This window comes from Capra hircus, chromosome 13 (assembly GCF_001704415.2).
Source record: "Capra hircus breed San Clemente chromosome 13, ASM170441v1, whole genome shotgun sequence".
In the NCBI taxonomy this organism is placed as follows: Eukaryota; Metazoa; Chordata; class Mammalia; order Artiodactyla; family Bovidae; genus Capra; species Capra hircus.
The window spans coordinates 16,135,657-16,159,911 of NC_030820.1; the positions used below are offsets into that span (position 1 = coordinate 16,135,657).

At 45.2% G+C, this 24,255-nt stretch overlaps 2 protein-coding genes across 8 annotated transcripts in view; one reads left to right on the forward strand and one right to left on the reverse strand.

The window, feature by feature from the left end:
- Positions 1,592-22,821, reverse strand: NUDT5 (nudix hydrolase 5). Of its 5 annotated transcripts, none has more exons than XM_018057011.1 (10): positions 22,501-22,681; positions 15,794-15,898; positions 14,357-14,424; positions 8,973-9,022; positions 7,563-7,670; positions 5,960-6,055; positions 5,308-5,409; positions 3,859-3,867; positions 3,670-3,723; positions 1,592-2,075 (listed from the first exon to the last, which is right to left on the reverse strand). In XM_018057011.1, the coding sequence occupies exons 2-10, from the start codon at positions 15,851-15,853 to the stop codon at positions 1,966-1,968; spliced, it is 657 nt and encodes a 218-aa protein (XP_017912500.1). In that variant the 5' UTR covers positions 15,854-15,898; positions 22,501-22,681; the 3' UTR covers positions 1,592-1,965. The 5 variants fall into 5 exon arrangements, with proteins under 5 accessions (XP_017912500.1, XP_005687913.1, XP_017912499.1 ...); XM_005687856.3 differs by lacking the exons at positions 1,592-2,075; positions 22,501-22,681 and adding exons at positions 2,082-2,509; positions 22,710-22,821; XM_018057010.1 differs by lacking the exon at positions 1,592-2,075 and adding an exon at positions 2,082-2,509 and having other exon boundaries at positions 22,497-22,688.
- Positions 22,804-24,255, forward strand: part of CDC123 (cell division cycle 123) — a 44,981-nt gene continuing 43,529 nt past the window's right edge. The window contains exon 1 of one of the 3 annotated variants that reach the window (XM_005687855.3): positions 22,804-23,127. In XM_005687855.3, coding sequence (XP_005687912.1) covers positions 23,054-23,127 — 74 coding nt within the window. In that variant the 5' untranslated portion in view covers positions 22,804-23,053. The remainder of the gene's footprint in view (positions 23,128-24,255) is intronic. The other 2 variants (XM_013968438.2, XM_018057008.1) reach the window with 2 other exon arrangements.

Below are 24,255 nucleotides of genomic sequence, written 5' to 3' on the forward strand. Positions count from 1 at the left end.
AGAGAAAATACAGGCGGATAGAACAGTAGGTATGTCGATTGGAAAGCATCTCCTGGGGGCCTTGGACCACTGTTACCATGGAAATAAAGACCCAGTGTTACAGTTGTTTATCCCCAGAGAAGGTGGAAATACTGCTTTTAATCTAAACTTTCAACTTTACCATAGGGCCAGCCAGTGAAAACAGACTGCCACTTCTCAAAGTGACCGAATTTCCAAAGCATAGCCTTTGATACGGAGAACATAAACTGCATTAGGGCTGTCACTTCTAAACTGTGCCCTTAGGAAAAGGAAAAGGCGCAAAGGACAGGGGGGTTACAAGTCTCTCCCCTGCACCAGCGTTTTAGAGTAGCTGTATCAGTGCCATGGGAGTGGTCTTGCAGGAGCTGGCCTGTTTGGAGACGGCTCTGTGCTCGGGCCTGCATATTTTCTGTATCCCTCAGCGCCTCCTGATTTTGAAGGAGTAACGACAAGAGCCTTGAGTCCTCAAGGGAAAGGACTACAGTCTCTGGAGAATCATGATGCCCATGATTAAAAATAAGGACTTTTTTTTAAAGGCAGTGGGGGAAGGCTACCATTAGAGCAACTAGTTGGGCCTGAATCTTCACAGTATTCAAACAGAGAGGAGACGATACATAAAGTTCACTGGTTCCACAATTCCTGCCATTCTTGTTTAGGACGTACAATATAAACATCTATTTTTGCTCATAAAAGTACCTCTAGGTTAGACAGTGAACCTGTAGACAAACTATATTTTGGCATTTTTGTCATTAGTCCCCTGATTTTATATGGTTATGAGGGGCCTGGCTGACCTCTGGGTCCAGGGCTGGAACCGAGATTCAGGGGTAGCCAATGAGAACCACCTAGAGAATTGTGCACCTAGCAGGCAGTAATGCTGGAGCCAAGCTCGAGAGGCAAGAAGATGGCCAGTGACACTGGTGGACCTTGAGGGTGTTGGGGGGCGGGACGTGAGCCAGAAACAATCCCCCGTATTTTCCTTTAAAGAGCATACATACTTGCTAACCATGCTGGCTACACACCTGGTTCAACACCAAGTGAAAGAAACAAAGTCACTCAGTTGTGTCCGAGTCTTTGCAGCCCCAAGGACTGTAGCGCACCAGGCTCCTCTGTCCATGGAATTCTCCAGGCAACAATACTGGGGTGGGTTGCCATTTCCTTCTCCAGGAGATTTTCCCAACCCAGGGATTGAACCTGGGTCTCCGGCATTGCAGGCAGATTCTTTACCATCTGAGCCACCAAGACAGTGCCCCCAATCATGTAAATCTAGGGATCCTAGGGATATGGTTTTTAGAAACTAAGTACTTTTTGAGGTGAGGATAAGAAGTATACACACATGCTTGAGTAGGGCCCTGCATTTTCATTAATGAATTGACCATTTTTCACATATAAGAGCTGGTCAACCGCCAGCAGGTAGGTGGCTCTTACAGATGTCCAAGTGGAAACATCACAAATGTTATTCCTATCTCCTCTGCTATGCAGATTAATTCCATATAGTAGATAATTCAGTCAGGAGAGGCCAAGAAAGTCCCTATACAGATGTGGCTTAAAAAAAAAAAAAAACTGACACCGTATCTGGTTACTTGCATACATAGTTTTTAGTAGGGACTGGGAAGAAATGACCTAATTTGGATATTCAGGGCTATTTCCTATGTATCTCCTGGATTAGATTAGAAAAGCAATACCTGAGGTTTCTTTTTATTTTTAAAGCTGGATTTAACATACTAGCATTTTGTATTCTTCTCTGTTAATATGAACTGGAATCTAGCATTTAAATGATGGCTACAGCTTACCTGTAATTACAATTCCATACCACCACATGCATTCTGTGTTGTTTTATTTTAAGAAAAAGCTAATTTCAAATCTCCATTACAACTAAGCTGATTATGAAGTCTCAGTGAAGGAGGCCTGGTGTCCTGTTTACAAAAGGACGGCTACTGTCCTTCGGCCTTAAAACTTCAGGAAGGGCACCTCAAACGGCTTCGTGTTTGCGTGTTTCAATGCCAGAGCGTAGGAATAGACTCTGGCGTCCACCATCAGATGTTCTTCAGCTATCAGAGCTAGAGGAGGTGAAGAGCATAAGTCAGATAACCAAGTCGAAAACGGATAATAATACCCCTTACCAGTCAGCCAGCGTTCACTGAGCAGTCACTGTGTGCCGTTCCTGTGCTAGGTGCTGGTGGTAACGGTGATGAACAAGACACTTGCTGCCTTCAGGGATCTTACTCTAGCAGAAGAATACAGCATAAAGCAGGATTATGTCTCCAGCATGAGACAAGAACAAGGAAGAGTTGGAACAAGAAAAAAGACAGAAGAGCACATAAGCCAGGTGATGATTTTAATGTGAAAACAGCGAAGGTTTTAAGTTTACAGATCCATCCATCACCTTGTGGATGGCTCACTGCAGGGTTCTGCTGCTTTAAACCACCCAGCGATGATGACTCACGCCTCCTCTCCACTGTCAGGGACACACGTGTTCCACGTGAAGGTGAAGCTGTGTATTCAGAGGGACTGGAGTGAGGTCTCAGAATCAGACCTCAAGGGGCTTTTGTGAGGACTTCTGTTTTACTCAGATGGCAATCTGCCCCTTGTTTCCCAGCCACTTGCTCAGCAACAAGCTCAGCGACCGTCTGACCCTCAAAGACAGGGTTCCGTCTTGCTCATCTGTGCCAGCGGGGGGTGGGGTGGGGGTGGAGGAATGCTGAAACTATCCTCATAGCAAACTGAGCTCCAAAGGCCTTCTTGCCCACTTTCCAAAAGTAACTTGTTGAATATGAATAAAGAATGATTACTATATTGTAATGCTAGTAAAGCTGGCTAGTAAAGGGGCTTTCTTTGCCCCTCCCACTTCTATATCTACAGATTCCTCTCCACCATCCTCAATATTCCACCCCCACAAGGCTGGAAGGGAAGTTAGCTGGAAAGAAGAGGAAGGAATTTTTTTAAAGGGATATTATTCTAATATAAAAAAAGAAAACATAATAGACCATAACCTTCCAGCATCTGTGTGGCAACATTATCCCGTTTAGTTTTACTCCTGGCTTCTCAGAGGCAGGGGCTGTCTTACTGTTCCCATTTAATGAGAAAAAGCTAAGGGACTTGTTCCAAGTTGTAACTAATACACAGTCAGCTGAGCCTCAACCCAGTCTGACCTGTGGGCCTCAGAGCTGTGCTGCCCGTGACTGTGGCCATGACTCTGACTTGACGTGGAATGTTTTGTTATTTTTAAATGCTCTGCGACCCGGAAAGGAGACCTCACAGGTCACCTGCAGTTTTATAACAGTTTCTAGGTATTTCATGAGGAAGAACAAGGGAACAATTACGTTTAGTACCCCATTTGTTGGGGTTGCTGCTAAGTCGCTTCAGTCGTGTCTGACTCTGTGCGACCCCACAGACGGCAGCCCACCAGGCTCCCCCGTCCCTGGGATTCTCCAGGCAAGAACACTGGAGTGGGTTGCCATTTCCTTTTCCAATGCGTGAAAGTGAAAAGTGAAGTCACTCAGTCGTGTCCTACACTTTGCGACCCCATGGACTGCAGCCCAACAGGGGATTTTCCAGGCAAAAGTACTGGAGTGGGGTGCCATCACCTTCTCCTTTGTTGGGGTTAGGGGTGGGAAAAACAGAGAAAGTCAGGTGATAATCAAGAGTGCTTACCCTCAAGTCTATTCAGCAGGTCATTCTTTGGTAAGGAAATTACTTCCACAAATTCTAAACAAACAAAGTACAAGTGAAAACAGAGCCAGACGCCAGGTGAGCCCACCCGAGCAACTCACGATGATGCCTCAGCCACTCCCGCCGCGACACGCGGCGCACAAGGTCAGCCCCCGGGGTGTGACGACGTACCTCCATCTCCTGAAAACACACAGTAGAGGACATTTCAGCAAGGCCCAGAGTGGTCAAACAGTGCATGGCTTTTGTGCAAGACATGACAAGGCTACAAGCATTCAACAGAAACCTGGGTCTCTACTAATTTCATTTATAAACATGGTTAAAAGAAGAAAAATCCCAACAGTACAATGTTATTCTTCTCCAAATCAAATGTTTTAATAGCCAAGTTTAAAGCATATTCTGTGAGATATATATACACATTTGTATATGTATTTTTAAACTGTTAAAACATATATAACATAAAACTTACCAATTTGACCATTTTTGAAGGTACCCATTCAGTGGCATTGAACACACTCACATTGCTGTGCAATCATGAGAACATTTTCATCATCCAGTAAAGAAAGGTGGTGCCCACTGAATAAGAATTCCCCATCCCCCACTCCTCGGTGACCTCGATTCCACCTTCTGTCTCTATGATATAGGTAGGTATCATAATATACAGGTATCTCCTATCAGTGGGATCACACAATATTTGCCCTCCTGTGTCCAGCTTAATTTCACTGAGCACAATGCTTTCAAGCTTCATGTATCAGCCTGCTTCACTGCTTTCTGGCTGAATAATATTCCACTGTTAGAACGGGCCATGTTTTGTTTACCCCTCTGTTAATGGACACTTGGGTTGTTTCCACCTTTTGGGTATTGTGAGTGATGCTGAGTCACATATCTATTGGAGCCCCTGCTTGTGATTCTTCTGGGGATTCACCTAGGGGTGGAATTGCTGAGTCACAGGCTAATTCCATGTGTAACTCTCTGAGGAACTGCCAAACTCTTCCTCAGCATGTTAATCTGCTGGTTTGAAAATTGAGCACTTCAAATTAGCTGCGATGGGAATCTGGCAACACTGAGGAACTGAAAGGGCTGGGAAGTGGAAGACCTCCACTCTGACACATGAAGTATGGTGCAGTCTGTATTAGCACCACCCTCCACGGGGCCGGGACAGCACATGGAAATGAGAGGCATTATGGCCTCTGAATCCAAGCCTGCTGAGAAACACGGGGCAAAGAATTTCCCCAAAGCGTCACTAAACATGGAACTCAATAAGGAATAGGTAATATGGTGCTGTGCCAGAGCATTCCTCCATTCTTACAGTATAGCTGGGAGACAGAAATCAGAGTGATTCTGAAAATTTTCACTGTTTACTATTTAAGGTCCGTAGCTCTTAAGTGGGAATAAACACCATACAGAAAACATGAAATACATAATTTAACATTTTATATAAAGCAGAAAAATCAAGGACATGCTGTGAGAAAAGTGTTAAATACACAAGATTAGAAAAATAGCCAAGTGTGCCGACGAAGCATCTGTGAAAAGACCATTATTCTGTTAATAAAAGTCAAACTAGTAGTATGTTAAGATATCAGTACAGCACAACCACTGTCAACGCAGCCAGTCCACACGTACCTGGCTTTGGCTTAGGCCTTACATTTTCAGCGTCATCTCCGTTGATAGTGACGGTCACAATGTGTGCAGTACAGTTTGACAAGCCTGGATCCATGCACACAGCTGGGGAGAGAGGCAGCGGGTCACCTTTCCGGACTCTAGTGAGATGTCATTCATCACTGAACTGTCTGGAGGAAGAGTCAGCTTGTGACTCATCGTTAACATGGAAGTCACACAAGAGAACTAGTTTCTCCTATTTGCTTAGTACACACACTGCTGTCAGGCTGCAAACCATGTGTGTAATCAGTACTCATTTTCCCCTGAGTCCTGAGGAAGTTTGATAAGGAGTTAGAGATAAAATCCTTTCACCACATCAAGAAAGTCCCTCACTAACAAGTGTGGCATGTGGGTGAGACAAGTAATAAAGCTTAGAATGTGGAAACCCTGAAAGGCACCCTAATTTTTCTCCAATTTCCGGTCATTTTTTTTTCAGCTGTGCTCTCATGGTGGGGATGGGGAAGCAATTCACTTACAGATGACTAGCCTTCATCTAGGCTGTCTGCAGGGAATTAGAAACCATCTGAATTCCCAACATAAAGAATAGTCAAAGAATCAATCCTTTCACACCCAGAACAATCGATCATTTGGCTGGTTTTGTGGCAGTAGCACGAACCTGGAGAGCATTCAGCAATATCGCCCTTGTAGCCAGTTTCTTCCTCGAGCTCTCGAAGAGCAGCTGCTTCCGGGCTTTCGTTGTCATCGATGAGACCTGCAAGTCCCAGGCACGTGAGAGGCGGGACAGGGAACCCCCTGCTGCTGAGCTACGTGCCAAGAACCAAGAGGTCTGGGAAAAGTGGGCGTGCAGATAAAACTGCCTCAGGTTCTGATCCATTATAGAAAAACTAAAGGCAGAAGAATATTCTGGGCAGATTTAGTAAGTTCTGCTTCTCGTGTTTAGCCCTAGAGGCTTCCGTGAGCACCTCAGCATCAACGCTGCAGTACAGCATGACCTCCTGTGCCGGCGGACTCAGCTAAGTGTGGCCGGCGTGGGTTCTGGACGAGTCACATGACCACAGCGCAGGCATGGGGACAGTGTTACCCATCTTGCTTTCCTCCCTCAGAGCCACGTGGAGGCCCTGTAGGGAATCACCAGTTGTAAATGTCTCCTGGGGAGAAGAAGATGGGAAAGGAGGGAAGCAAAGGCCAGGGGTTGGCGTGCGGGAAGATGCAGGTACCACTAGTTCACTGTGAGGACGACAGCAGCATAGCAAGCCCTTTTTTCTGAAAGGAATTCTAAAAATGCCAAGAAAAGTGAACATGGGTTAGTCAGTTCCTTTCTTCTTTTTTAAACTGAAATGGCGCATCTGTTCTAGTTTTGGCTGCACTGGGCCTTCACTGCAGCACGTGGGCTCTCTACCTGCAGCAGTTGGGGGCTACCCCAGCTGTGGTGTGGGGGCTTCTCCTACTGCCAGCTCCCAGGCTCTAGGGCGCAGACTTCAGACGAGCTGGCTTAGCTGCTCCACAGCACGTGGGATCCTCCTGGACCAGGGACTAAACCCCTGTCCCCTGCACCAGCAGGTGGATTCTTAACCAGTGGGCCACCAGGGAAAGTCCCTCAATTACTTTTAAAGTTATTTCTTCAGTGAAATGGCAAGGAAGTGAGAAAGAAAATAAACCTGTTACTTAATGTGTTATTATGAGATGCACTGCAAATATAGAACTTAAACCACTAACAAGAAATGAGACCTCATCTCTTCAGACGGAAACAACCCAATGAAGCCCTAGAATATGTACTGCATTCAATTTTAGATACATTCTCTAACAACTGAAAAAATACTCGAGGTGAAATTAAGACAATTTCCTTGGCCTGCTTAGGTATGGGAGGATCACGGTATCTTTTCCATTCAGTTTTTAAAGAGCTGGGCGTGGTTACTGCGTAAATTTGCCAGAGGCAGATTGCGGGTGATGGAAAATGAAATACTTTTGACAAATTAAGGAAAAGCAATGACTCAAAAGAGGCTAGAAAGAATGAGAAAGCATGCTGCTACGAGGAGGGCAGGTGGCCTGGAAAAGTGAGCTGTGACACCTCCATGGATTTGCAGATCACTGGGGTGTGGCCTGGAGGCACTTCAGTGCATGAGTGGTTTCGTTTTACTTGAAACCACATGGACAGATGAAAAGCTGTTAAATATTTAAACACCACTGTCCTCAGGCTCTGCCGGGGCTTAGTCCCACTGTCCCCCAGGGGCGATTCTCTGCCCAGTGTTGTTACTTACCCGCGGGGAATTCTAGGCAGTAGCCCCCCATTGGGGGTCGGAACTGCTTCACCAGAATGATGCATTCGTAGTGAAGGGTTCTCTGCAACACAGGGATGATTGCCACACCTGCCAGCAGGAAATAAAACCAGGGAAACCCCAGTGGAAGGTCAGCAACGCCAGTGACTTTTGTTTAGAGCAATCTAACTGAAAGCCCACCTTTTAAGAAACACTGCAGCTGAAGTCTTTCTTGTATTTGCCGTTAGTAATAGGACGTTAATTTAAGCTATAATACTGGCAGTTAACTTTGGAAGTTATTCTCATTAAGAAAAACAAGGAAAAAAGAATGACACTTCCATGTTGTTTAATTTTCTTTTTTATAAAATAAAACTTTATTTTATAAAATAAAAGATTTTTATTGTCATGATTTCTTTAAAATAAAATCACAACTAGAAGTAAACATTTAGCCCAGGGTCCAAGACAAAATTTCAGTCTCCATGAACCTCTGTGGAGACCATTTCTCACCTAGCTGCAGCCAGGCGGCCACTGAAGTTATGCTGATCTGTGCTCTTAGATTTCCTTTAACCAATAAAGAGAGTAAGTTCCATTGTTCATGGTATATGCCAGCTACACTGAGCTTTATTGTTTTAGGATAAAAGAAAGGCCTTTTCTCCCAAGTTATTTGGCCTTCACACCAAACCAAACCCAAAGGCCACTGGATTCTGGAAAACACAACTGCTCAGGAGGACCATTCAGCTCCTCTCACTTTCCCAGCATGAAAACACAGCAGCTGCAGCAGCTACTCTGTCTGCTTCTAGGAAAACCAGAACACAGAACAAAGTGGAAAAATAAAAGGGAAAAATGAGAAAGACCTATTGCCCAACTTCCCCTAGACCAGAGGTGGTTTTCACGACTGTTTCTGGGATATTTGTAGCCAAAGCATTCATGCCTGAAAGGGAAGGTGGACTGAAAGAATAGTATTCCCCTAACTCACTGCCTCATTTCCTCAAAGCAAGTGGTCACTACTATAAAGCCCATAGCAGTGCCAAGTAAGATTTCCAAACTAAAGGCTCTCACCTAGATGCTCTGTCCAGAACACAAGGGGATTTCTAGACGTTGTAACACATCTAGACACAGTGTGTGGTTTCAAATTACACTGACTTATGTTTGGCTCTGAGTAGGATTACATCTTCCCTTCAGAAACACTGTTCTGAGGCTATGTAACAGGAACCAGAAGTTACTTATAAAGAAAGCTCAATTTAGTTATACAGTGTTGCAAACAGAACACCAGAGTTAAGGATGAAAGATCATATGTGAAGACAACCCTGCTTTTAAGTCATGGTTATAGTAAGAAACCATCCTACCCCCAGCGCCCACACTCATGTGTAGGGACTTGCTTTGGGGAAAGTTCTAACAGGTCTGCACTCATACCGTCAGCCGACTGGCCTTTCCTGGTTGTCCGCTTCACGGTCTCCCACGTTCTGTTCGGGCAGAAAAGAAAAGTCGAAGCCATTAGTGCTGAAGAGGAGACTGTTCTTAGGTCTTGTGTGTGTAACCGCACCTTACAAGTTCGAAGCATGCACATGTGCTGAGGATAATGGCCAAGAACACCACGCAGTAAAGAGCGGTATTGAAAAAAGAGCCAACTGTGCTTTCCCACAGATTCAAAAATTACCGAGGAAATCCACTGCTGACCACACGTAACCCTCTGCCTCTGAATGGAGGGCCTGCTCGTCACTTGAGCTGCCTTTCCAATCAGTTCGCAAGTCATTTACTTGAAACACTTCAGTTTGCATCACGGATCTGCGGTGAGTAGCACAGCTGGTGATTAAGCTTTGAAGGCCACGAAGCAGTCAGTGCCAATCCCGCCCCTGTGCAAATTCCAAAGGACACTCTGCATCATGCGAACCACTGAGACAGTTATGTACAGGGGAGATTTTAACACCAGTGACCCTGAACACTCAATTTAAGAAATTTACTATTTACTAACTGAGGAATTAATCCTCTTAGGTAAGTGTTCTGCTTTGCATCTGTGAGATACCATCTAAGAGGAAAATGTTCCCCAGAAGAACAAGTGGGGTAAGGGGTTCCTGGTCCCCTCTTAGGGTCTTATTCTTGACCAGCTATTTGTCTCAGGGAACCTGGTACTGACAACCCCATTACTGGCACAATCCTGCTGTTTAAAGGGGGTTGAGGAACTTCTTCCTCACTCTCAAGCCTTCAATAGAGAAAAGCAGCAGTTAGAGATGGGGGTAAGGAAGCAAACAATTCTGGATTTAAAAGGAGGAAGACCTCCGAGTAGGCCCAGGGGGAGAAAGGCTTCCACACCTGATGTCGGTCTCCCTATAGCGAGAGTGAGTATAAGAGCTGCTCCTCAGAGTAACCCTCATACCTTTTATCCGGTTGTCCTTAAGGCGTGGACCTTGCCACATTTCTATGAAAAAATGTCAGATATTTAATCCAGTTTAAAAAAAAAAAAAACTTCCTGTAAATTAGATCTTTTAGTATTGTACCCAAGTTCTAAAGGGCAAATATGTCAAAAAGAACGGGTGACAATCAACAGGACCACCATGACAACTCACAGCTGCCAATATTCCTGTTAGTAACAAGAAGCCAGCCAACAAGCCGTTCTGAGCAGTCAGTGATACAGATCGCAAGAGACAGAACACCTGTTGGCCCAGTCCTCTCTCGGTCTCTTAGGGTTAGTCCTAAAGACTGAAGAAGATAGCTGGGAGCACTGAAGGTCCCATCCCAAACACTAGGAACAAGGGAAGCAGAGAGAGGAGCGTCATTATAGTGGCTAACATGAGGTACATGAGCAGTATGGAGCCACAAAATAGATATGTATTTATTAGAAATCCTAGAACAAGAGCGGAGAAGGCGATGGCACCCCACTCCAGTGCTCTTGCCTGGAAAATCCCACGGACAGAGGAGCTTGGTAGGCTGCAGTCCATGGGGTTCCGAAGAGTCGGACATGACTGAGCGACTTCACTTTCACTTTTTTTTCTCATGCACTGGAGAAGGCAATGGCAACCCACTCCATTGTTCTTGCCTGGAGAATCCCAGGGACGGGGGAGCCTGCTGGGCTGCTGTTTATGGGGTCACACAGAGTCGGACACGACTGAAGCAACTTAGCAGCAGTACAAGAATGTCCCTGAGAGCTCCAGTCATCTCAGAGGGACTCGGAGAGGAGAGCTGTCCACCTAATTGAGTTAGAAACTCCGTGTCTCCACTTGGTCACTAGGTGACCCCACAGTCGTGACCTCTTGGTGACTGTTTTCTCACCTGTAAAGCCAGGGAACTGAGAGTGTGTTGTCTTAACAGTCTCTGGTAGCTTTAGAATTCTGATTCTGGTTGACTTGTTGCTGAGTCGCTAGGTTGTATCCGACTCTTCTGTGACCCCATGGACTGTAGCCCGCCAGGCTCCTCTGTCCATGGGATTCTCCAGGCAGAACACTGGAGTCGACTGCTGTTTCCTTCTCTGGCGGATCTTCTTGACCCTGGAATCGAACCCACGCCTCCTGCACTGGCAGGCAGATCCTTTACCAGAGCACCTGGGAAGCCCTTCAGTTGAGTTACCGTTTTAATATTTGCTATAGGAAAGCCTGTTTCATTTTCTTCCCTCTAGGCAACCAACTCCAAGAGGTAGGCAGGACACCAAAGAGTGAGCTCAGCTCTGTCCTGAATGCCTATAAAGAGGCATAAAATCAACATCTCTCCCCAGGTCAATTCCGTACCCTCGTCCATGAAAGAGTGGGACAAAGAATTCTCCAGCTGCAGTTTTATTTTGTACATGCAGTATTTTATAAACGTATAAATCATAGTCTGCTTTAAGCGCTCTGAAGCCTGACAATCAGGTATGAGATGTTAATGTCTCACATGAGAGCTTCTGGAGGCCACAGGGAGCCCTGTGCATGGACGGATGGGAGGAATGTGGTGTCAACAGGCTCACGGTGTGGAGTTTGGAGACCCCAGAGCCCACACCCCCTGCTGGAGGACAGTCTCCGGAGGTTGAGACCAAATTGTGAGTACTTGGAAACGGGTCCCACGTGATTCTGAAGCACATCCCTGATGAAGTGAGGATGGGGAGCAGGTGCAGAGCTGGGGGGGGGGGGTGACGATCAACACATACCCTTCACACTGGCCAGTGTCAAGGGCTCTATTTTGTGCCATAAGCTTAACTCAACAAGAAAGAGAACCAAGCTGATCCAGGTAGGCTGGGCTCTGGGCTCTGGGCTCTGGCTGCGTTTTCACAAGTGTAAATGCACCTGTCATGTCCCTGAGGCCTGGACCTCACGGCATCTCTGGCTTAGTCCTGCACAGCCGGCTCACTGCTCTGTGGATGGGGCGAGCTGCGATCAGCTTTCTCACCTTGGGTTGGACCGTGCTATGGACATCTTAACGTTCCCCACAGCTCTCCAACACTGGACCCTGTTACTATTCTTTGCTACTTTAGTACATATAGCTAAAAGTTATTAAAACCACCAGCAAGTCCACGTACTTTAACACTTGCTGGGAGCCAGCATGGGGAATCCCGCCCGTGGCAAAGGTCATGAGGAAAAGGGCCTGACAAACGCAAAGGCAGGATCAGGCCTCAGGGGTCCCCCTGGATTTTCTGGGGTATCTACCCCCAAAACCAGAGTCTGCCTGCTTTGCTGTGTTATGCTTCCCACCTACTCTTCTAACATTACAGGGGGGCTGTCCCTCCACCACCTTTTTCTGGAAAAAGTTAATTTAGAGCTTTTAGATAGTAAGTCTCCTGGGCATAATAAGAGTGTTTCAATCCAACCCCTCTGATGGCTTTCTAGCCTGCCTGACGGGTTTGTCCAGACTCTTACAGCTGCACATGTGATTGTTTGCGGCCTCCTGACCGCTAGAGGCACAGGAAGCTTAAAACATCCAAGGAATGTAGGGGCTTCCGAGGAGTCAAAATCATTAGAATAGAACTGATTAAGGGTTTCATTGTTGAGCCAATACTTGCGGCCAAGTTTTTGTATCTTTTATTTGTAGATATAGTTGGTATGTAGAAAAAAACAGGTAGTAGCCCTGGCATTAGCAACATTAGATCTTTAAGTACTTTCTTTGTTATAACCCACTGCACCTTTGTTCTACAGGAATGTAACTTTATTTAGTACTTTGAGGGTGATGTAGAGTAAAGAAAAAACACTTCAAGGGAAAATGAGTTTTCTGGTTGATAAGACATCTAGGAAAAGAGCCATAAAAATGTTAACAGGCCCCCTGGCCAGAAGATGATGTAAAACCACCTGAGACCTTTTGTATAAGGGAAAATATGCAAAAAGCAAGCCTGGTCTCAATAAAGGTCAGGGCTGCTGCCCCTGCATAACTCTGCATATTCCATTATTTCTTTATGTACAATTTGGGGTATATAAGCTGCTTTTGAAAATAAAGTTGTGGGTCTGGCACCAATGCTTGGCTCTCCCATGTCATTCTTTTCTCCCTTTTCAGGCTTAATTCCCGTCTGGAACACAGAGGCTCTCCGTGTCTACTTATTTGTCCTGGCTTCTAAGACCCACGCGAGAGGGAGCCCAAGGCGGGGCACCCTCCGCTATTCAAGCGGGCGCCGGTGGCCTACGTAGACAGTACAAGCCCCTTGTCTCGGAGCTTTGTTGGTCTCCTGTGTAAACCAAGGAATACGCCTCTTTTCTCCTCTATTTTCTCTCCTCTCTCTCACTACACTACCCTTCCCTAATCTCTCTATATCTCTAAATAAATAAATCTCTCCTCGCTGACTCCGTGCCCGCTTCGAATTACCCTGGATCCACCGGGGCTGGACCCTGGCAAACACTGATGAGAGATGTATTTATTACCTTATGAAGAAATTCTGTATTTTTATTTGATCACTTAGAAAACAGTTTTTATATTAATGAATTTATATCATATAACCTGGATACTAAATTAAGCAAAGTTTTCCTACTTTCTCATTCTCCTTTTTCTATTTCACTAAGTAAATGTTTATTTTAACACATTTTTCTCAATAGATATTAAAAAAAATGCTGAATAGGAAAGTTGGAAAAAAGACCAGTCACACAGCTGCCATTAATATTTTGCTACAATTTTCTTCCTAACCTTTTCTTACACATTATTTGGCAGAGTTTAAAAAGCATTAAAAAAAGCATATATCCAATTTCCTATTTTCTTATCAGCTTATGAACTTTTCTCATACTACCAGGTTGTCTTCATGATCTGCTCTGGAGATGGCCGTACAGTTTTTAACCAAGTAAATACACTGTAATAGTCATTTTTCTCTTTTTAAGATGTTTAGATGTTATTTTTAAGATGTTTAATTTGTCCTTTAAAATAATTATGATGGAAATTTTTTCATGCACAGATCTGACTGCAAATAATTTTCTTAGCACAGTATCGAGACACTACAGGGGCCAGACTCTAGGAACTCCCTCTCCACTCCCACATTTCTTTATGGCAATTGGTATTTGCTTTACAAAACTTTCCCCCCTCAACTTACCTTTCCACGAACAAGTATAAGCCTGCACATTTTATCCCAAACCCAGCAGTGTTTTCTCTTACATTCTAATTCAGAAATGAAAAAACTGGTTTAAGAGAAGGAAATAACCCGTACTGCTATTATTCTGCTGCTTTATCAGCTGAAATTAGGCTTGGCCCAAAAGTTTTAGGTTCACCCTAATCTACTTGAGAATCGTATGAAAACAGCTCAACTAGATTCTTTAAGACAGAGCTTACAGTGAGGAAAAGATCAACGTTTATGCCAAACACTAAATAGAGACCCCAAGAGCCCAAATCCTAAGCATTTTACAAAAAGAAAAAAATTAGTTTACCTTGTTTTACCAGTAGGATCTCTGTAAGTTGTTTTTTCAAGTTTGACCCATTTTCCTTCTGAAATTAACTAAAAGGAAATCAGACAGTAAGTTGGGAAACTTTCAAACTGAGCTGTTTTTAATTTTTTCTATCCTTTCAAATTTTTTGTGGCTCTCAATGGTGATGTTTCTCCCCTCAAAATCTGTGTCCCAGTTTTCAGTTCAAAGTAGTAAAAGCTGTTTTTCTGATGGTGGACCCGCTGTTCTGTGGAATTTTGGAGGTAGGACTGAGAACTGCAAAGAGAACTCACGAATTCTGGGGTAGGGGCAGGTCTGAGGAGGAAGGGGTTTTCTGGGATGCTCCTAACCTTCTCTCCTCCAACCTGGGCCCAGTCACACAGGTGTGCTTCAGGGTGTGAAACTCAGTGGCATCTGACTGCCAACGACTACACAGCAAGCCGACTCCAAGGACACCGTGGCAAACAAGCACATCCCCCATAGTGACATCCCCCATAGTGACAAGGGTTCACCAGCCAGCCGGAAGGGCACCCAGCATCATTCCACTGAGACACCGAGGAGGCTAGGCGGCCAGGGCTGCCTTACCTACAGACCACACTGAGTGAGTGCAAAGGCTCCCTGTGGACATGAAGCAAGTGGCCTTTTCCTAAGTATTCTATCTTTCACTTGTCGCCAGCAGCAACCTAATAATTATTCAGCAGATCTGTTCACAGACAACACAGAAATACTTTTAAATCAAAAAGAATTCCAGAAAGGTGTCAAGCTCAGAGTTTCAAAGATGAAGGATTTAAAGTTTGTCCTCTCCAATGGTTCACTGCATAACGTGCAAGACGTATTCAATACGTTAGTTGTGGAATTTAGACCACAACTAACAACTGGGGTTTTTCTTGTCCTTAAGCATGCATATTGAGGCCACAAATAGCTAACCTATGTGATATTTAGGACAAAATGTCTAAGCCTTAAAATTCATCTATGATTTATTCTTCTATCCAGGGAAGCTTTCAATGAAAACTCAATCAACAAGGTCCTACTGTACAGCACAGGTAATTATATTCAACATCCTGGGATAAACCATATGAAAAAATATGAAAAAGATGTGTGTGTACATATATATATTTAACTGAATCACTCTGCCATATAGCAGAAATTCACCCAACACTATAAATCAACTAAATTTAAAAAGATAAGTAAAAATTGAGAGTTTTAAAAATCAACAGTTGAAACCCACTTTAAAAACAGCCTCAATTTCACTAATACATATAATGAAGAGACACCACTGCTACCACACAAGAGCGAAGTGTTCCTGAGTCCTTAAAAGGAGCAGGAAATCTGTTTAAAAACTACCTTGAAGAATTAAAAACAATCATTAGAAACTGCAAATTTCTTTTAAACTCAGCTTTATGTGGCGAAGGGGAAGGGAAGTAAAAAGACAATGTATACCTCCTCTGAAATAATAGACTGTTCGGTATTTCGAGAAGAACCTGCTGTTTCTTGTTCCATTTTCAAACTAGTTGATCTTTACAGTCCACAGGCAAGAACTTCACGCTATAAGAGAAGGAAACTGGTTTAGGCTACATTAGTTTTTCTGAATTACACATATGTCCACAGGTCACTGGTCAAAGTATTTACTTAAATGGGGGAAAAACCGGGGTCATCAAAGCTGCGTTCCTCTGCTGAAGGTGGGGGAGAGCTGCCAGCTGCCCCGAGGTGGAGACGGAACAGGAAACGCAAGGCCTTGGGAACAGCCAGGAAAGAACAGAAAGCGGCCCAGTGAGACCAGCCCACAGCCTGCCGTGCCTGAGGTCTTCAGAAGACACTTTCCAAGGAGAAACAGAACAAGATTGTTCGTCATGCCCCATGACCGCCCCTCAACTGCCATCCCTTATCAACCCTTTACAGTGAGACTTTGTATAATATGGGCTGGCTGCTTCTCTTTCCCATTTATCTCTGTTAAATGTATATACCTTTTTAATTGAAAACTGCATAGTTCAGTGGCCCATCCAAAGTTTCCATGTGCATCAAAGTCACAGCTGCACAAAAGGAGTTAACCAGAAGCACAATCTGTTAGCAGAGAGCCCCGTCCAGGTGGCTGTGGGCTACGACTTCTGTTGTCTCTCTTGCGCATCCCCTCAATTCCTGTATCCTGAATGTCTGGAAATCTTTTTTCTACCCCCAAAGTTGATTGATAACCTGGCTGCAGATACAATTACAGGCTGAAAATCATTTTTGGAGACCCTGCTCAGTGTCTTGCTTCTGAGAAGCAAGCTAGCTGCTGAGAAATCTGGAGTCACTGATCCTGGATCCTCTTCGATGTGACCCCGTGTTCCTCCTCTGGAACCCACAGTTGTTGATGTCCAGTGATGCTGATGTCACTTGTAGAGGATTCCAGTGGGTCCTTTCAACCTGGAAACTTCATTCTGTGCTTCCTTTTATTTTTAAGTATTCATTTATTTGACTTTGCTGGGCCTTAGTTGCGGCATGTGGGATCCAGTTCCGTAACCAGGGATGGAACCTGGGCCGCCTGCATTGGGAGCATGGAGCCTTAACCACCAGACCACCAGGAACTTCGCCATTCTGTGCTTCCTTAGCTGAGTACTTCACTGATAATCTCCTCTCTGTTTTCTCTGTTCTCTCTTTCAGGAAATAATACTTAGCTGTTGGACTTCCTGAACTGATCCTGTCTCAGTAACAAAGTAGTAAGCTACATGCATACTGAGATATTTAGAGACCGTCCCACATATTAATTCTATGAATACAGCAAAAGAAAACAGGCAGCTGTTCCTTTGAAAGTAACCCAGATGGTAATTATTAGGTGAACTTTTAACTGGCATTGATTTAGATCAGACAAACAGCTCAATATTATAGACAATTAAAGTGGCAGGCTGCCTTGGATGAAAACGTACCACAAGTTAGTTACTACTTGTCTGCACCTGAGTGCTCCACACCCCGAGGAGAGAACTTTATCCACCGAGATTTTTATCTTCTCGATTTCCATTCCCTTCTATTTATAACATATATACCAGAAAAGGAAAACTTCCCCCCCTTTTAGTTCTGACACTTAAGAGAAAGTGACTCTCAGGCAACCAAGCAACTTCATTCAGCGCACAACAAAGTCTGTCTTGAATGGTACAAAACATTTGGATTAAGTCAAAATGTTCACCTCCTTTTAAAGTGACTCTGACCCAAGCTTCTTAAAAGTAGAGAAATGTAGTCCTCAGAGGTACAAGCACCACCAGAAGGGCAGACAGGAAGAACCAGACAAACTAATTTTCTCTATGAAAAGATTCTCAGTCTGGATCCCCAGCAGACAAAACGGTCAGTGACACATAATTGAGAAAAGCACAGAGGTCCTCCCCTGACCCCCACGTGAGTATCTTTAGGGGCAAAAGGCATCATCTAGTTCCTTTAGATTTACAGGGAACTTCAAGGTATTTGCGTTATTTGCTGAGGCCCCTTATGTTTCTCTTTACAGCTGACCTCAGATCTGCAGAGACTGTTGATGAGCCAAAAAACTAAAAAAGCCCTATTCTCATCCACTGCTCATCTAACCAAGTTAGCTAGATTCAAGTACAAAATAGTCCCAGCAGCAATCAAAAATCGACCCTTGATCAGCAAATGCTAGAAAAAAAGCTAGAAGCAGTTGTTTCAAATGGATTGTATTTTTAAATGTTTAAGTTAGAATCTGAGAGGTCTAGAAAAACAAAAAACAAGCTCCTGCCATAAATTACAAAAAAAGAAAGAAAAAAAGTGGCTAGTAGGGCTGGGTAATTACCTGGAATGCAATCAGCACCAAGGGGAAACAGCTATCTGTGGCAATCTATTGACTGTGTTTAAGAAAAAAAGGGGGGGGGGATTTAAGAGTGGTTTCAGAAAAATACTCTCTACTGCTCGATTCCCAAAATGTCCATGATTATGAAACCACCTCAAAAATATTACTGAAACAAAAAGAGTATTACTCTCAGCACCATTTCAGTCAGAGCCAGAAGCTGAATGGTGCAGTGTGGGGCTGGTCACCACAAACACAGATTTGCAGAAACCAGTCAGCGTTCTATGCTTGGCTGCACCTCAGGCTCCATCACACAGCCAGAGAGCCTTCCTAAGGGACTCCGTGCTATTTTGAGATTTAAAAGTTTAATTCAAATTGTATCCACTTCATTAGCTAGAACTGAAGGTCATCTACATTTTGCCAGTAGGTGTATGTTATACATAAAAAAACCACAAAAACTTTCTTGTACCATGGACAGAGGAGCCTGGCGGGCTACAGTCCATGGGGTCGCAAGGAGTAGGGTATACAGCTGAGTGATTGGCACACAGTACACCTAATGTTGAGTGTTCTAATTCACATAATATGTTTTCACCCATTCTGGTTAAAGAGGTGACGGTCTATGATGTGCCAGATGTATGACTTTTCCAGGGCACAAAAACTGAGGGAAAATGTCACAGGATTCTTACAACTCCTGTACAGTGGCGGGCAGCAGTGTCAAACTAGCTCTGTGAACCTGGACAGTTCAAAAGTTCAAGTGTATTGCAAGTACAAAGTGACCACGATTCCTGCCCCAGGGGACACTACACTTGAGCACACAAACAGCCATAAAGGCAAATGCCTGCCACAAAGATAATGCGATGCCAGGGTGTTTTAAAGGAGGCACAAGTCACATCCACTCGGGAGGCAGGGGAAATAGTAAAGACTTTTAAAAAAGGTGACTGTTAAAAGGCAGTTTGATACTAACCTATGATCTAGAGACTAAGAAGGCCGGGAAAGCACTGAGAGGAGGGATCCACATGAACAAAAAGCAGAGATACTGACTGGGGGAAGGGTTGAAAATTTACAGCAAGCTCTGTGGCTCTCAACCTTTCCCTCCCCACTTCCTCCCAAAAGAAAGCCAAAAACAATCCCTTGTGTAAGGGATGATGTTACCATTTATAAACACATTTCCAAGGGCTTTGGCTGGACACCCACCCTTTCCCCCACATTTGCTGACAAACAAAGCACTCAACAACCCCAACTGGCACGCCACAAACTCCTGTTGCTGTGCATGTTCCTCCTGGGGTCGGGAGAGAGAGAAAGGACACCTGTTTCACAACAGGTGGATTACCAAGTTAAGCAAGAGTAAGATTCAAGCAGTCAAACTGAGATTCTCAGAAGCCAGACGGTAGAGTATGCACCCAGGCTCCTCATCGTTCAGTTATCACCATACCCGGGTCCCTGCAGTTTGCTGAGGTTGCAAAGTGAAACAAAAGTCAGAGCAAGAAATCACACACTGGTTAATCTCCCCTAGCTAATAGCTGAATATTGTAAACACCATCTAGACTCAATCAGGCAGTTTTATAAAGAAATCAATAAGGCAACTTGAAAGAAATTAAGCCGGAGATCAATTTTTGCAAAAAACTACTTTGTGTTGATAGATATATCTAAGATTCCATTCTAAGTTCTTTCAGAATAATTACAGAAAAACCACTTGATTTATAGTGAACAAAACATCATTAATGTAGTTACATTTAATATTCTTGGTTATAATTATAAAACTTCAAAATTCTTAGCTTTTTAAAGGATTATATATATGTTGTTGTAGGTCACTAAGTCATACCTGATTCTCTGTGACCTCATGGACTGCAGTACAAGGACGGCTTCCCCATCCTTCACCATCTCCTGGAGTTTGCTCAGATTCATAACCTTTGAGTCAGTGATGCTATCTGACCATCTTATCCTTTGCCGTCCTCTTCTCCCTTGGCCTTCAATCTTTCCTAGCATCAGGGTCTCTTCTAATGAGTCAGTGCTTCGCATCAGGTGGCCAAAGTATTGAAACTTCAGCATCAATCCTTCCAATGAATATTCAGGGTTGATCTCCTTGCCATCCAAGGGACCATCAGTACTTTTATATGTATGTATGTGTATATATATATTGGGGAGGGGGGTGGCGCTGCATCGCAGGGCAGTCAGGGATTCTGACCAGGGATCCAACCTGTGCGCCCTGCCATGGAGTCTTAACCACTGAACCACCAGGGAAGTCCCTGAAAATAACATTTTGATCAGTACTTCTTTTGTACCATCTATGGTAAAATTTTGGAATCCACCTCAGATGGATTTGCTTTAAGTGAGTTCTTTGCTGACAACGATTATCCTTACATGAAGAAAACTTCCTGTAGTTATTTTGACCATAAAGGAAAGCCACTGAAAGTATTCTTCTTCCGTTTTTCAGTAGGTGTAGGGGTTGGATGGGCAGGAGAGGAACTAACATTTTACTGAAATTATACTACTTGACGATTTTTGATAATTTATCAGGTGATTTACAATCATTACATTTAGTTCTGGTTAAACAAGAGTGAACTGACTGTACTTACTCTTGGGAAAGTTAATTGGTTATAGTCATATGGCAGTAAGGCCAGTGAAAGACCTCTCGTAATGGCCCAGAAAAGAGAGAACACAGGTTTGGACTACAGTGGAGCAATAGTGAGCAAACAGATTAATCCCTTGCAGATAAGACTTTTTGCTTTTCTTACAACAGTTTCTGCGGATGCCAAAGCTAATTCTAAGAAGGAGAGGATCTTAGAGGAAACTGGGAGAAAGGGGTGGCGCAAGTTCAAATGTGGACACACTGAGTTTGAGATGCTGGTAGGATATTCAAGTGGAGAAAACCAGCAGGCGGTTGGAAATACTAACCTACAACACAAGTTATGTTATGGATTCAAAGAAGGAAATGTTTTTTCATTATTTCATTTGGAATTAGTCAATAACCCTCCCCCATCACTTTGCCTACTTTGCAACTGAACAACAAAGGTGGGTCAGTAAGCAAGTGCAATTTTAAGCAGATATCCAAAATGTGCGCCCTTAGGCAAAGGTGCCTGGGGACCAGGACAGGGTAGGCAACTCTAAGAAGCAAGGTGAAGGTGAAAGTTGCCCAGTCGCGCCTGACTCTTCGTGATTCCATGGACTGTAGTCTGCCAGCCTCCTCTGTCCATAGAATTCTTCAAGCAAGAATACTGGAGTGGGTTGCCATTATCTTCTCCAGGTGATCTTCCCCATCCAGGGCTCAAACCTGAGTCTTATGCATTGGCAGGCAGGTTCTTTACCGTCTGAGTCACCAAGGAAGCCGGTAAGAAGTAAGGTTAGGTTTAAAAGGTGTTTCTCAGCACCTCATTAAATTTTTTAAAGTACTCTACATTTTGGTCGCCTTCTGATACTTTCTTGCGAAAGGAAAAGAACACAGACGATAAGGTGATAGGGGAGGAAGAGGAGGAAAAAAGAATGTTATTACAAATTCGACTAGTATTCCTTACGGTCTTATGAATCCAGCACGGTTTGGGTACGGATACAATCGGGCTGTGTTTTTGCAAGCTGCTACGTTTAAGAGGATGGAATAAATGAACTTGACGCTCAAAAGCGACACCTCACCTCACCTCACCCCTCCTTTCGTCTGTCCTCCAAATTTACCTCCTCTTACAATTTGGACTGCAAGGAGATCCAACCAGTCCATTCTGAAGGAGATCAGCCCTGGGATTTCTTTGGAAGGAGTGATGCTGAAGCTGAAACTCCAGTACTTTGGCCACCTCATGCGAAGAGTTGACTCATTGGAAAAGACTCCGATGCTGGGAGGGATTGGGGGCAGGAGGAGAAGGGGACGACAGAGGATGAGATGGCTGGATGGCATCACTGACTCGATGGACATGAGTCTGAGTGAACTCCGGGAGTTGGTGATGGACAGGGAGGCCTGGCGTGCTGCGATTCATGGGGTCGCAAAGAGTCGGACACGACTGAACGACTGAACTGACTGACTGACAACTTGCAAAGTCTGACTCCCGGGATCGCAGAGACGGGGCTCTTTCCCTCTCGTTCATAGCCTTCCCCACGAGCCAAGCGGGGGCCGTGACTCCCTTTGCAGATGCCTCCACCGCGGCACTCACACTAACATCTCACTGATGTTTGCAGTTTTCCGGACTCCTAGGAGCCCAGTTCTTCCACCCTAGTCCCTGGTTTGCCTCTGAACTTGCCCCCTTCCCCCCCACCCCGCCTCCTTCCGCGCCTGGCGGACGCAAACCGGGTCCACAGCCCGGCACGAGCGCGCGGCTGTCCGCATGCTCCAGGTGTGCTCCCCCCGTCTCCCCGCCAGGAACCCCTGCACGTGACTGGCCCGCGCCCAGTTACCTACTCCCTGGCGTGCGGCGAAGGGATGCGGACTTCTTTAGGAAGAGGGAGGAAAGGAGAAAGCACGTGTCCGAGGAAACGAGGCTCAGGAGGTGCAGCTCTACTGCAGGAGTCGCAGCCGCACCTCGCGGCCAAATGAGACGTAGGATGCGCGCTCGGCCCCTCGCGGCACCCGTAGCAGCCCCCGCCGGTGACCTCGTCGCAGAAGATTACCTTCCGGGGCAGAGTCCGCCGCTAGGTGACAAGCGCTGCGTTTCGCGACTTACAACCCTCTTCAGAACTCTTCCAGAATTCCTCTCTCGCGGCCAGCACTTTGTGTTTGTGTCTACACTAAAAGCACGCCCAAGGTTCTTTTTCTCTGCCGTGTTGTGTAGTACACTAAAAGCACGCCCCAAGTTTCTTTTTCTCCGCTCCTTCCGCCTTGCCTCACAGACCGGAAGTGTCCTTAAGCAAACCAGCTCGGCGGGCACTTCCGGGACGGGAGACCAGGGTTCCGGGAAGGTGCAGGGAGGAGAGGGAAAGGCGGCGGCGGCGGCGGCGGCGGCGGCGGCTGGAGAATGAAGAAGGAGCATGTGTTGCACTGTCAGTTCTCCGCGTGGTACCCGCTGTTCCGAAGCCTCACTATCAAGAGGTGAGACTGGAGGTTACGCCAGAGCAGTGGGCAAAAGGGGACTGCAACATTTGGGGCGAATCCCAGCTCCATCAAAAACAAAACAAAAAACTGCAGGCCCGGATGGGAACACCAGGGCCAGATTTCGACTTCCCAGTGGTCTTTTAGAGTCGGGAGAGGAATGAAGTCGATCCGTGTTTGCCGTGCGTCGTGTTGTGCGTCAGGGAGGGTGCTGGACAGGTAGGAGGGCCACGTCGTGGCTCAGTGAAGGTCAGAGGCGGGCTAAGGAGCAGGTGAAGCTGGTTCAGGCTTGGGAGTTCACCATTCCTGCCTTTAGGATTGCCCGTGGGGAAAGGTGATCAGCCAACTGGGTAGTCTGGACTTTGCTATTGACTGACCCTCCAGGGGGTGGGGCGTGGGGGCTTAATAGCTTTTGGTCCCTGTCAAATGAGAACAGTGAGACCCAGCCTCAAATTCTATTGTCAAGCTCCAGTATGATAGTGTTAGTGGAAAGCCTCAGTAGAGTATACTGATGCGAAGAGCCAGCTCCTTGGAAAAAGACCCTGATGCTGGGAAAGAGTGAAGGTAAAAGGAGAAAAGGGCTGCAGAGGATGAGATGGTTCGATAGCATCACTGACTCAATGGCATGAGTTTGAGCAAAGTCCAGGAGACAGTGAAGGACAGGGAGGCCTGGCATGCTGCACAGGGTCGCACAGCCAGATACGACTTAGTGATTGAACAACAACAGCAAAATGTATTGTTAGGGAAGGAAGCCATCTGGAAGAGGAGTGGAACAGTATTTGTTTTCTAGTTCTCTGGCCCACAACAAGGAATCCATGCCCTGTTTGCAGGGCAAGCAGAGGATTAACTGTTTTCATCCTTCACCCGGTCATTCAAGGTAATGTAGGCAAGGCAGCTAGGAGAACATCCCAAAATGTTCAAAAGCAGTTGTGACATCTGGAGTGTGATGCAAGGGTAGTCTTTCCCATGCTAAGGTGAATAGCTCAAAGAACTGCGTATCTGTGGGGAGGACTTTCTGTCTTTTGCCCTGTTCCCCTTTGGCCCTAGATTACTACTAATTAGATAGCAACCCTTCCTTCCTTTTTATTTTGGGTGGGGAGTGTGAATACAGAGAGGGAAACTTCAGAT

Coding starts and splice junctions, on each gene's coding strand:
- NUDT5 (XM_005687856.3), bottom strand. CDS start 15,853: ATGGAACAAGAAACAGCAGGTTCTTCTCGAAATACCGAACAGTCTATT. Junction 14,425..15,793: donor AGTCTATTATTTCAGAGGAG/GTATACATTGTC, acceptor ATTTCCTTTTAG/TTAATTTCAGAAGGAAAATG. Junction 9,023..14,356: donor GATCCTACTGGTAAAACAAG/GTAAACTAATTT, acceptor CTGCCCGAACAG/AACGTGGGAGACCGTGAAGC.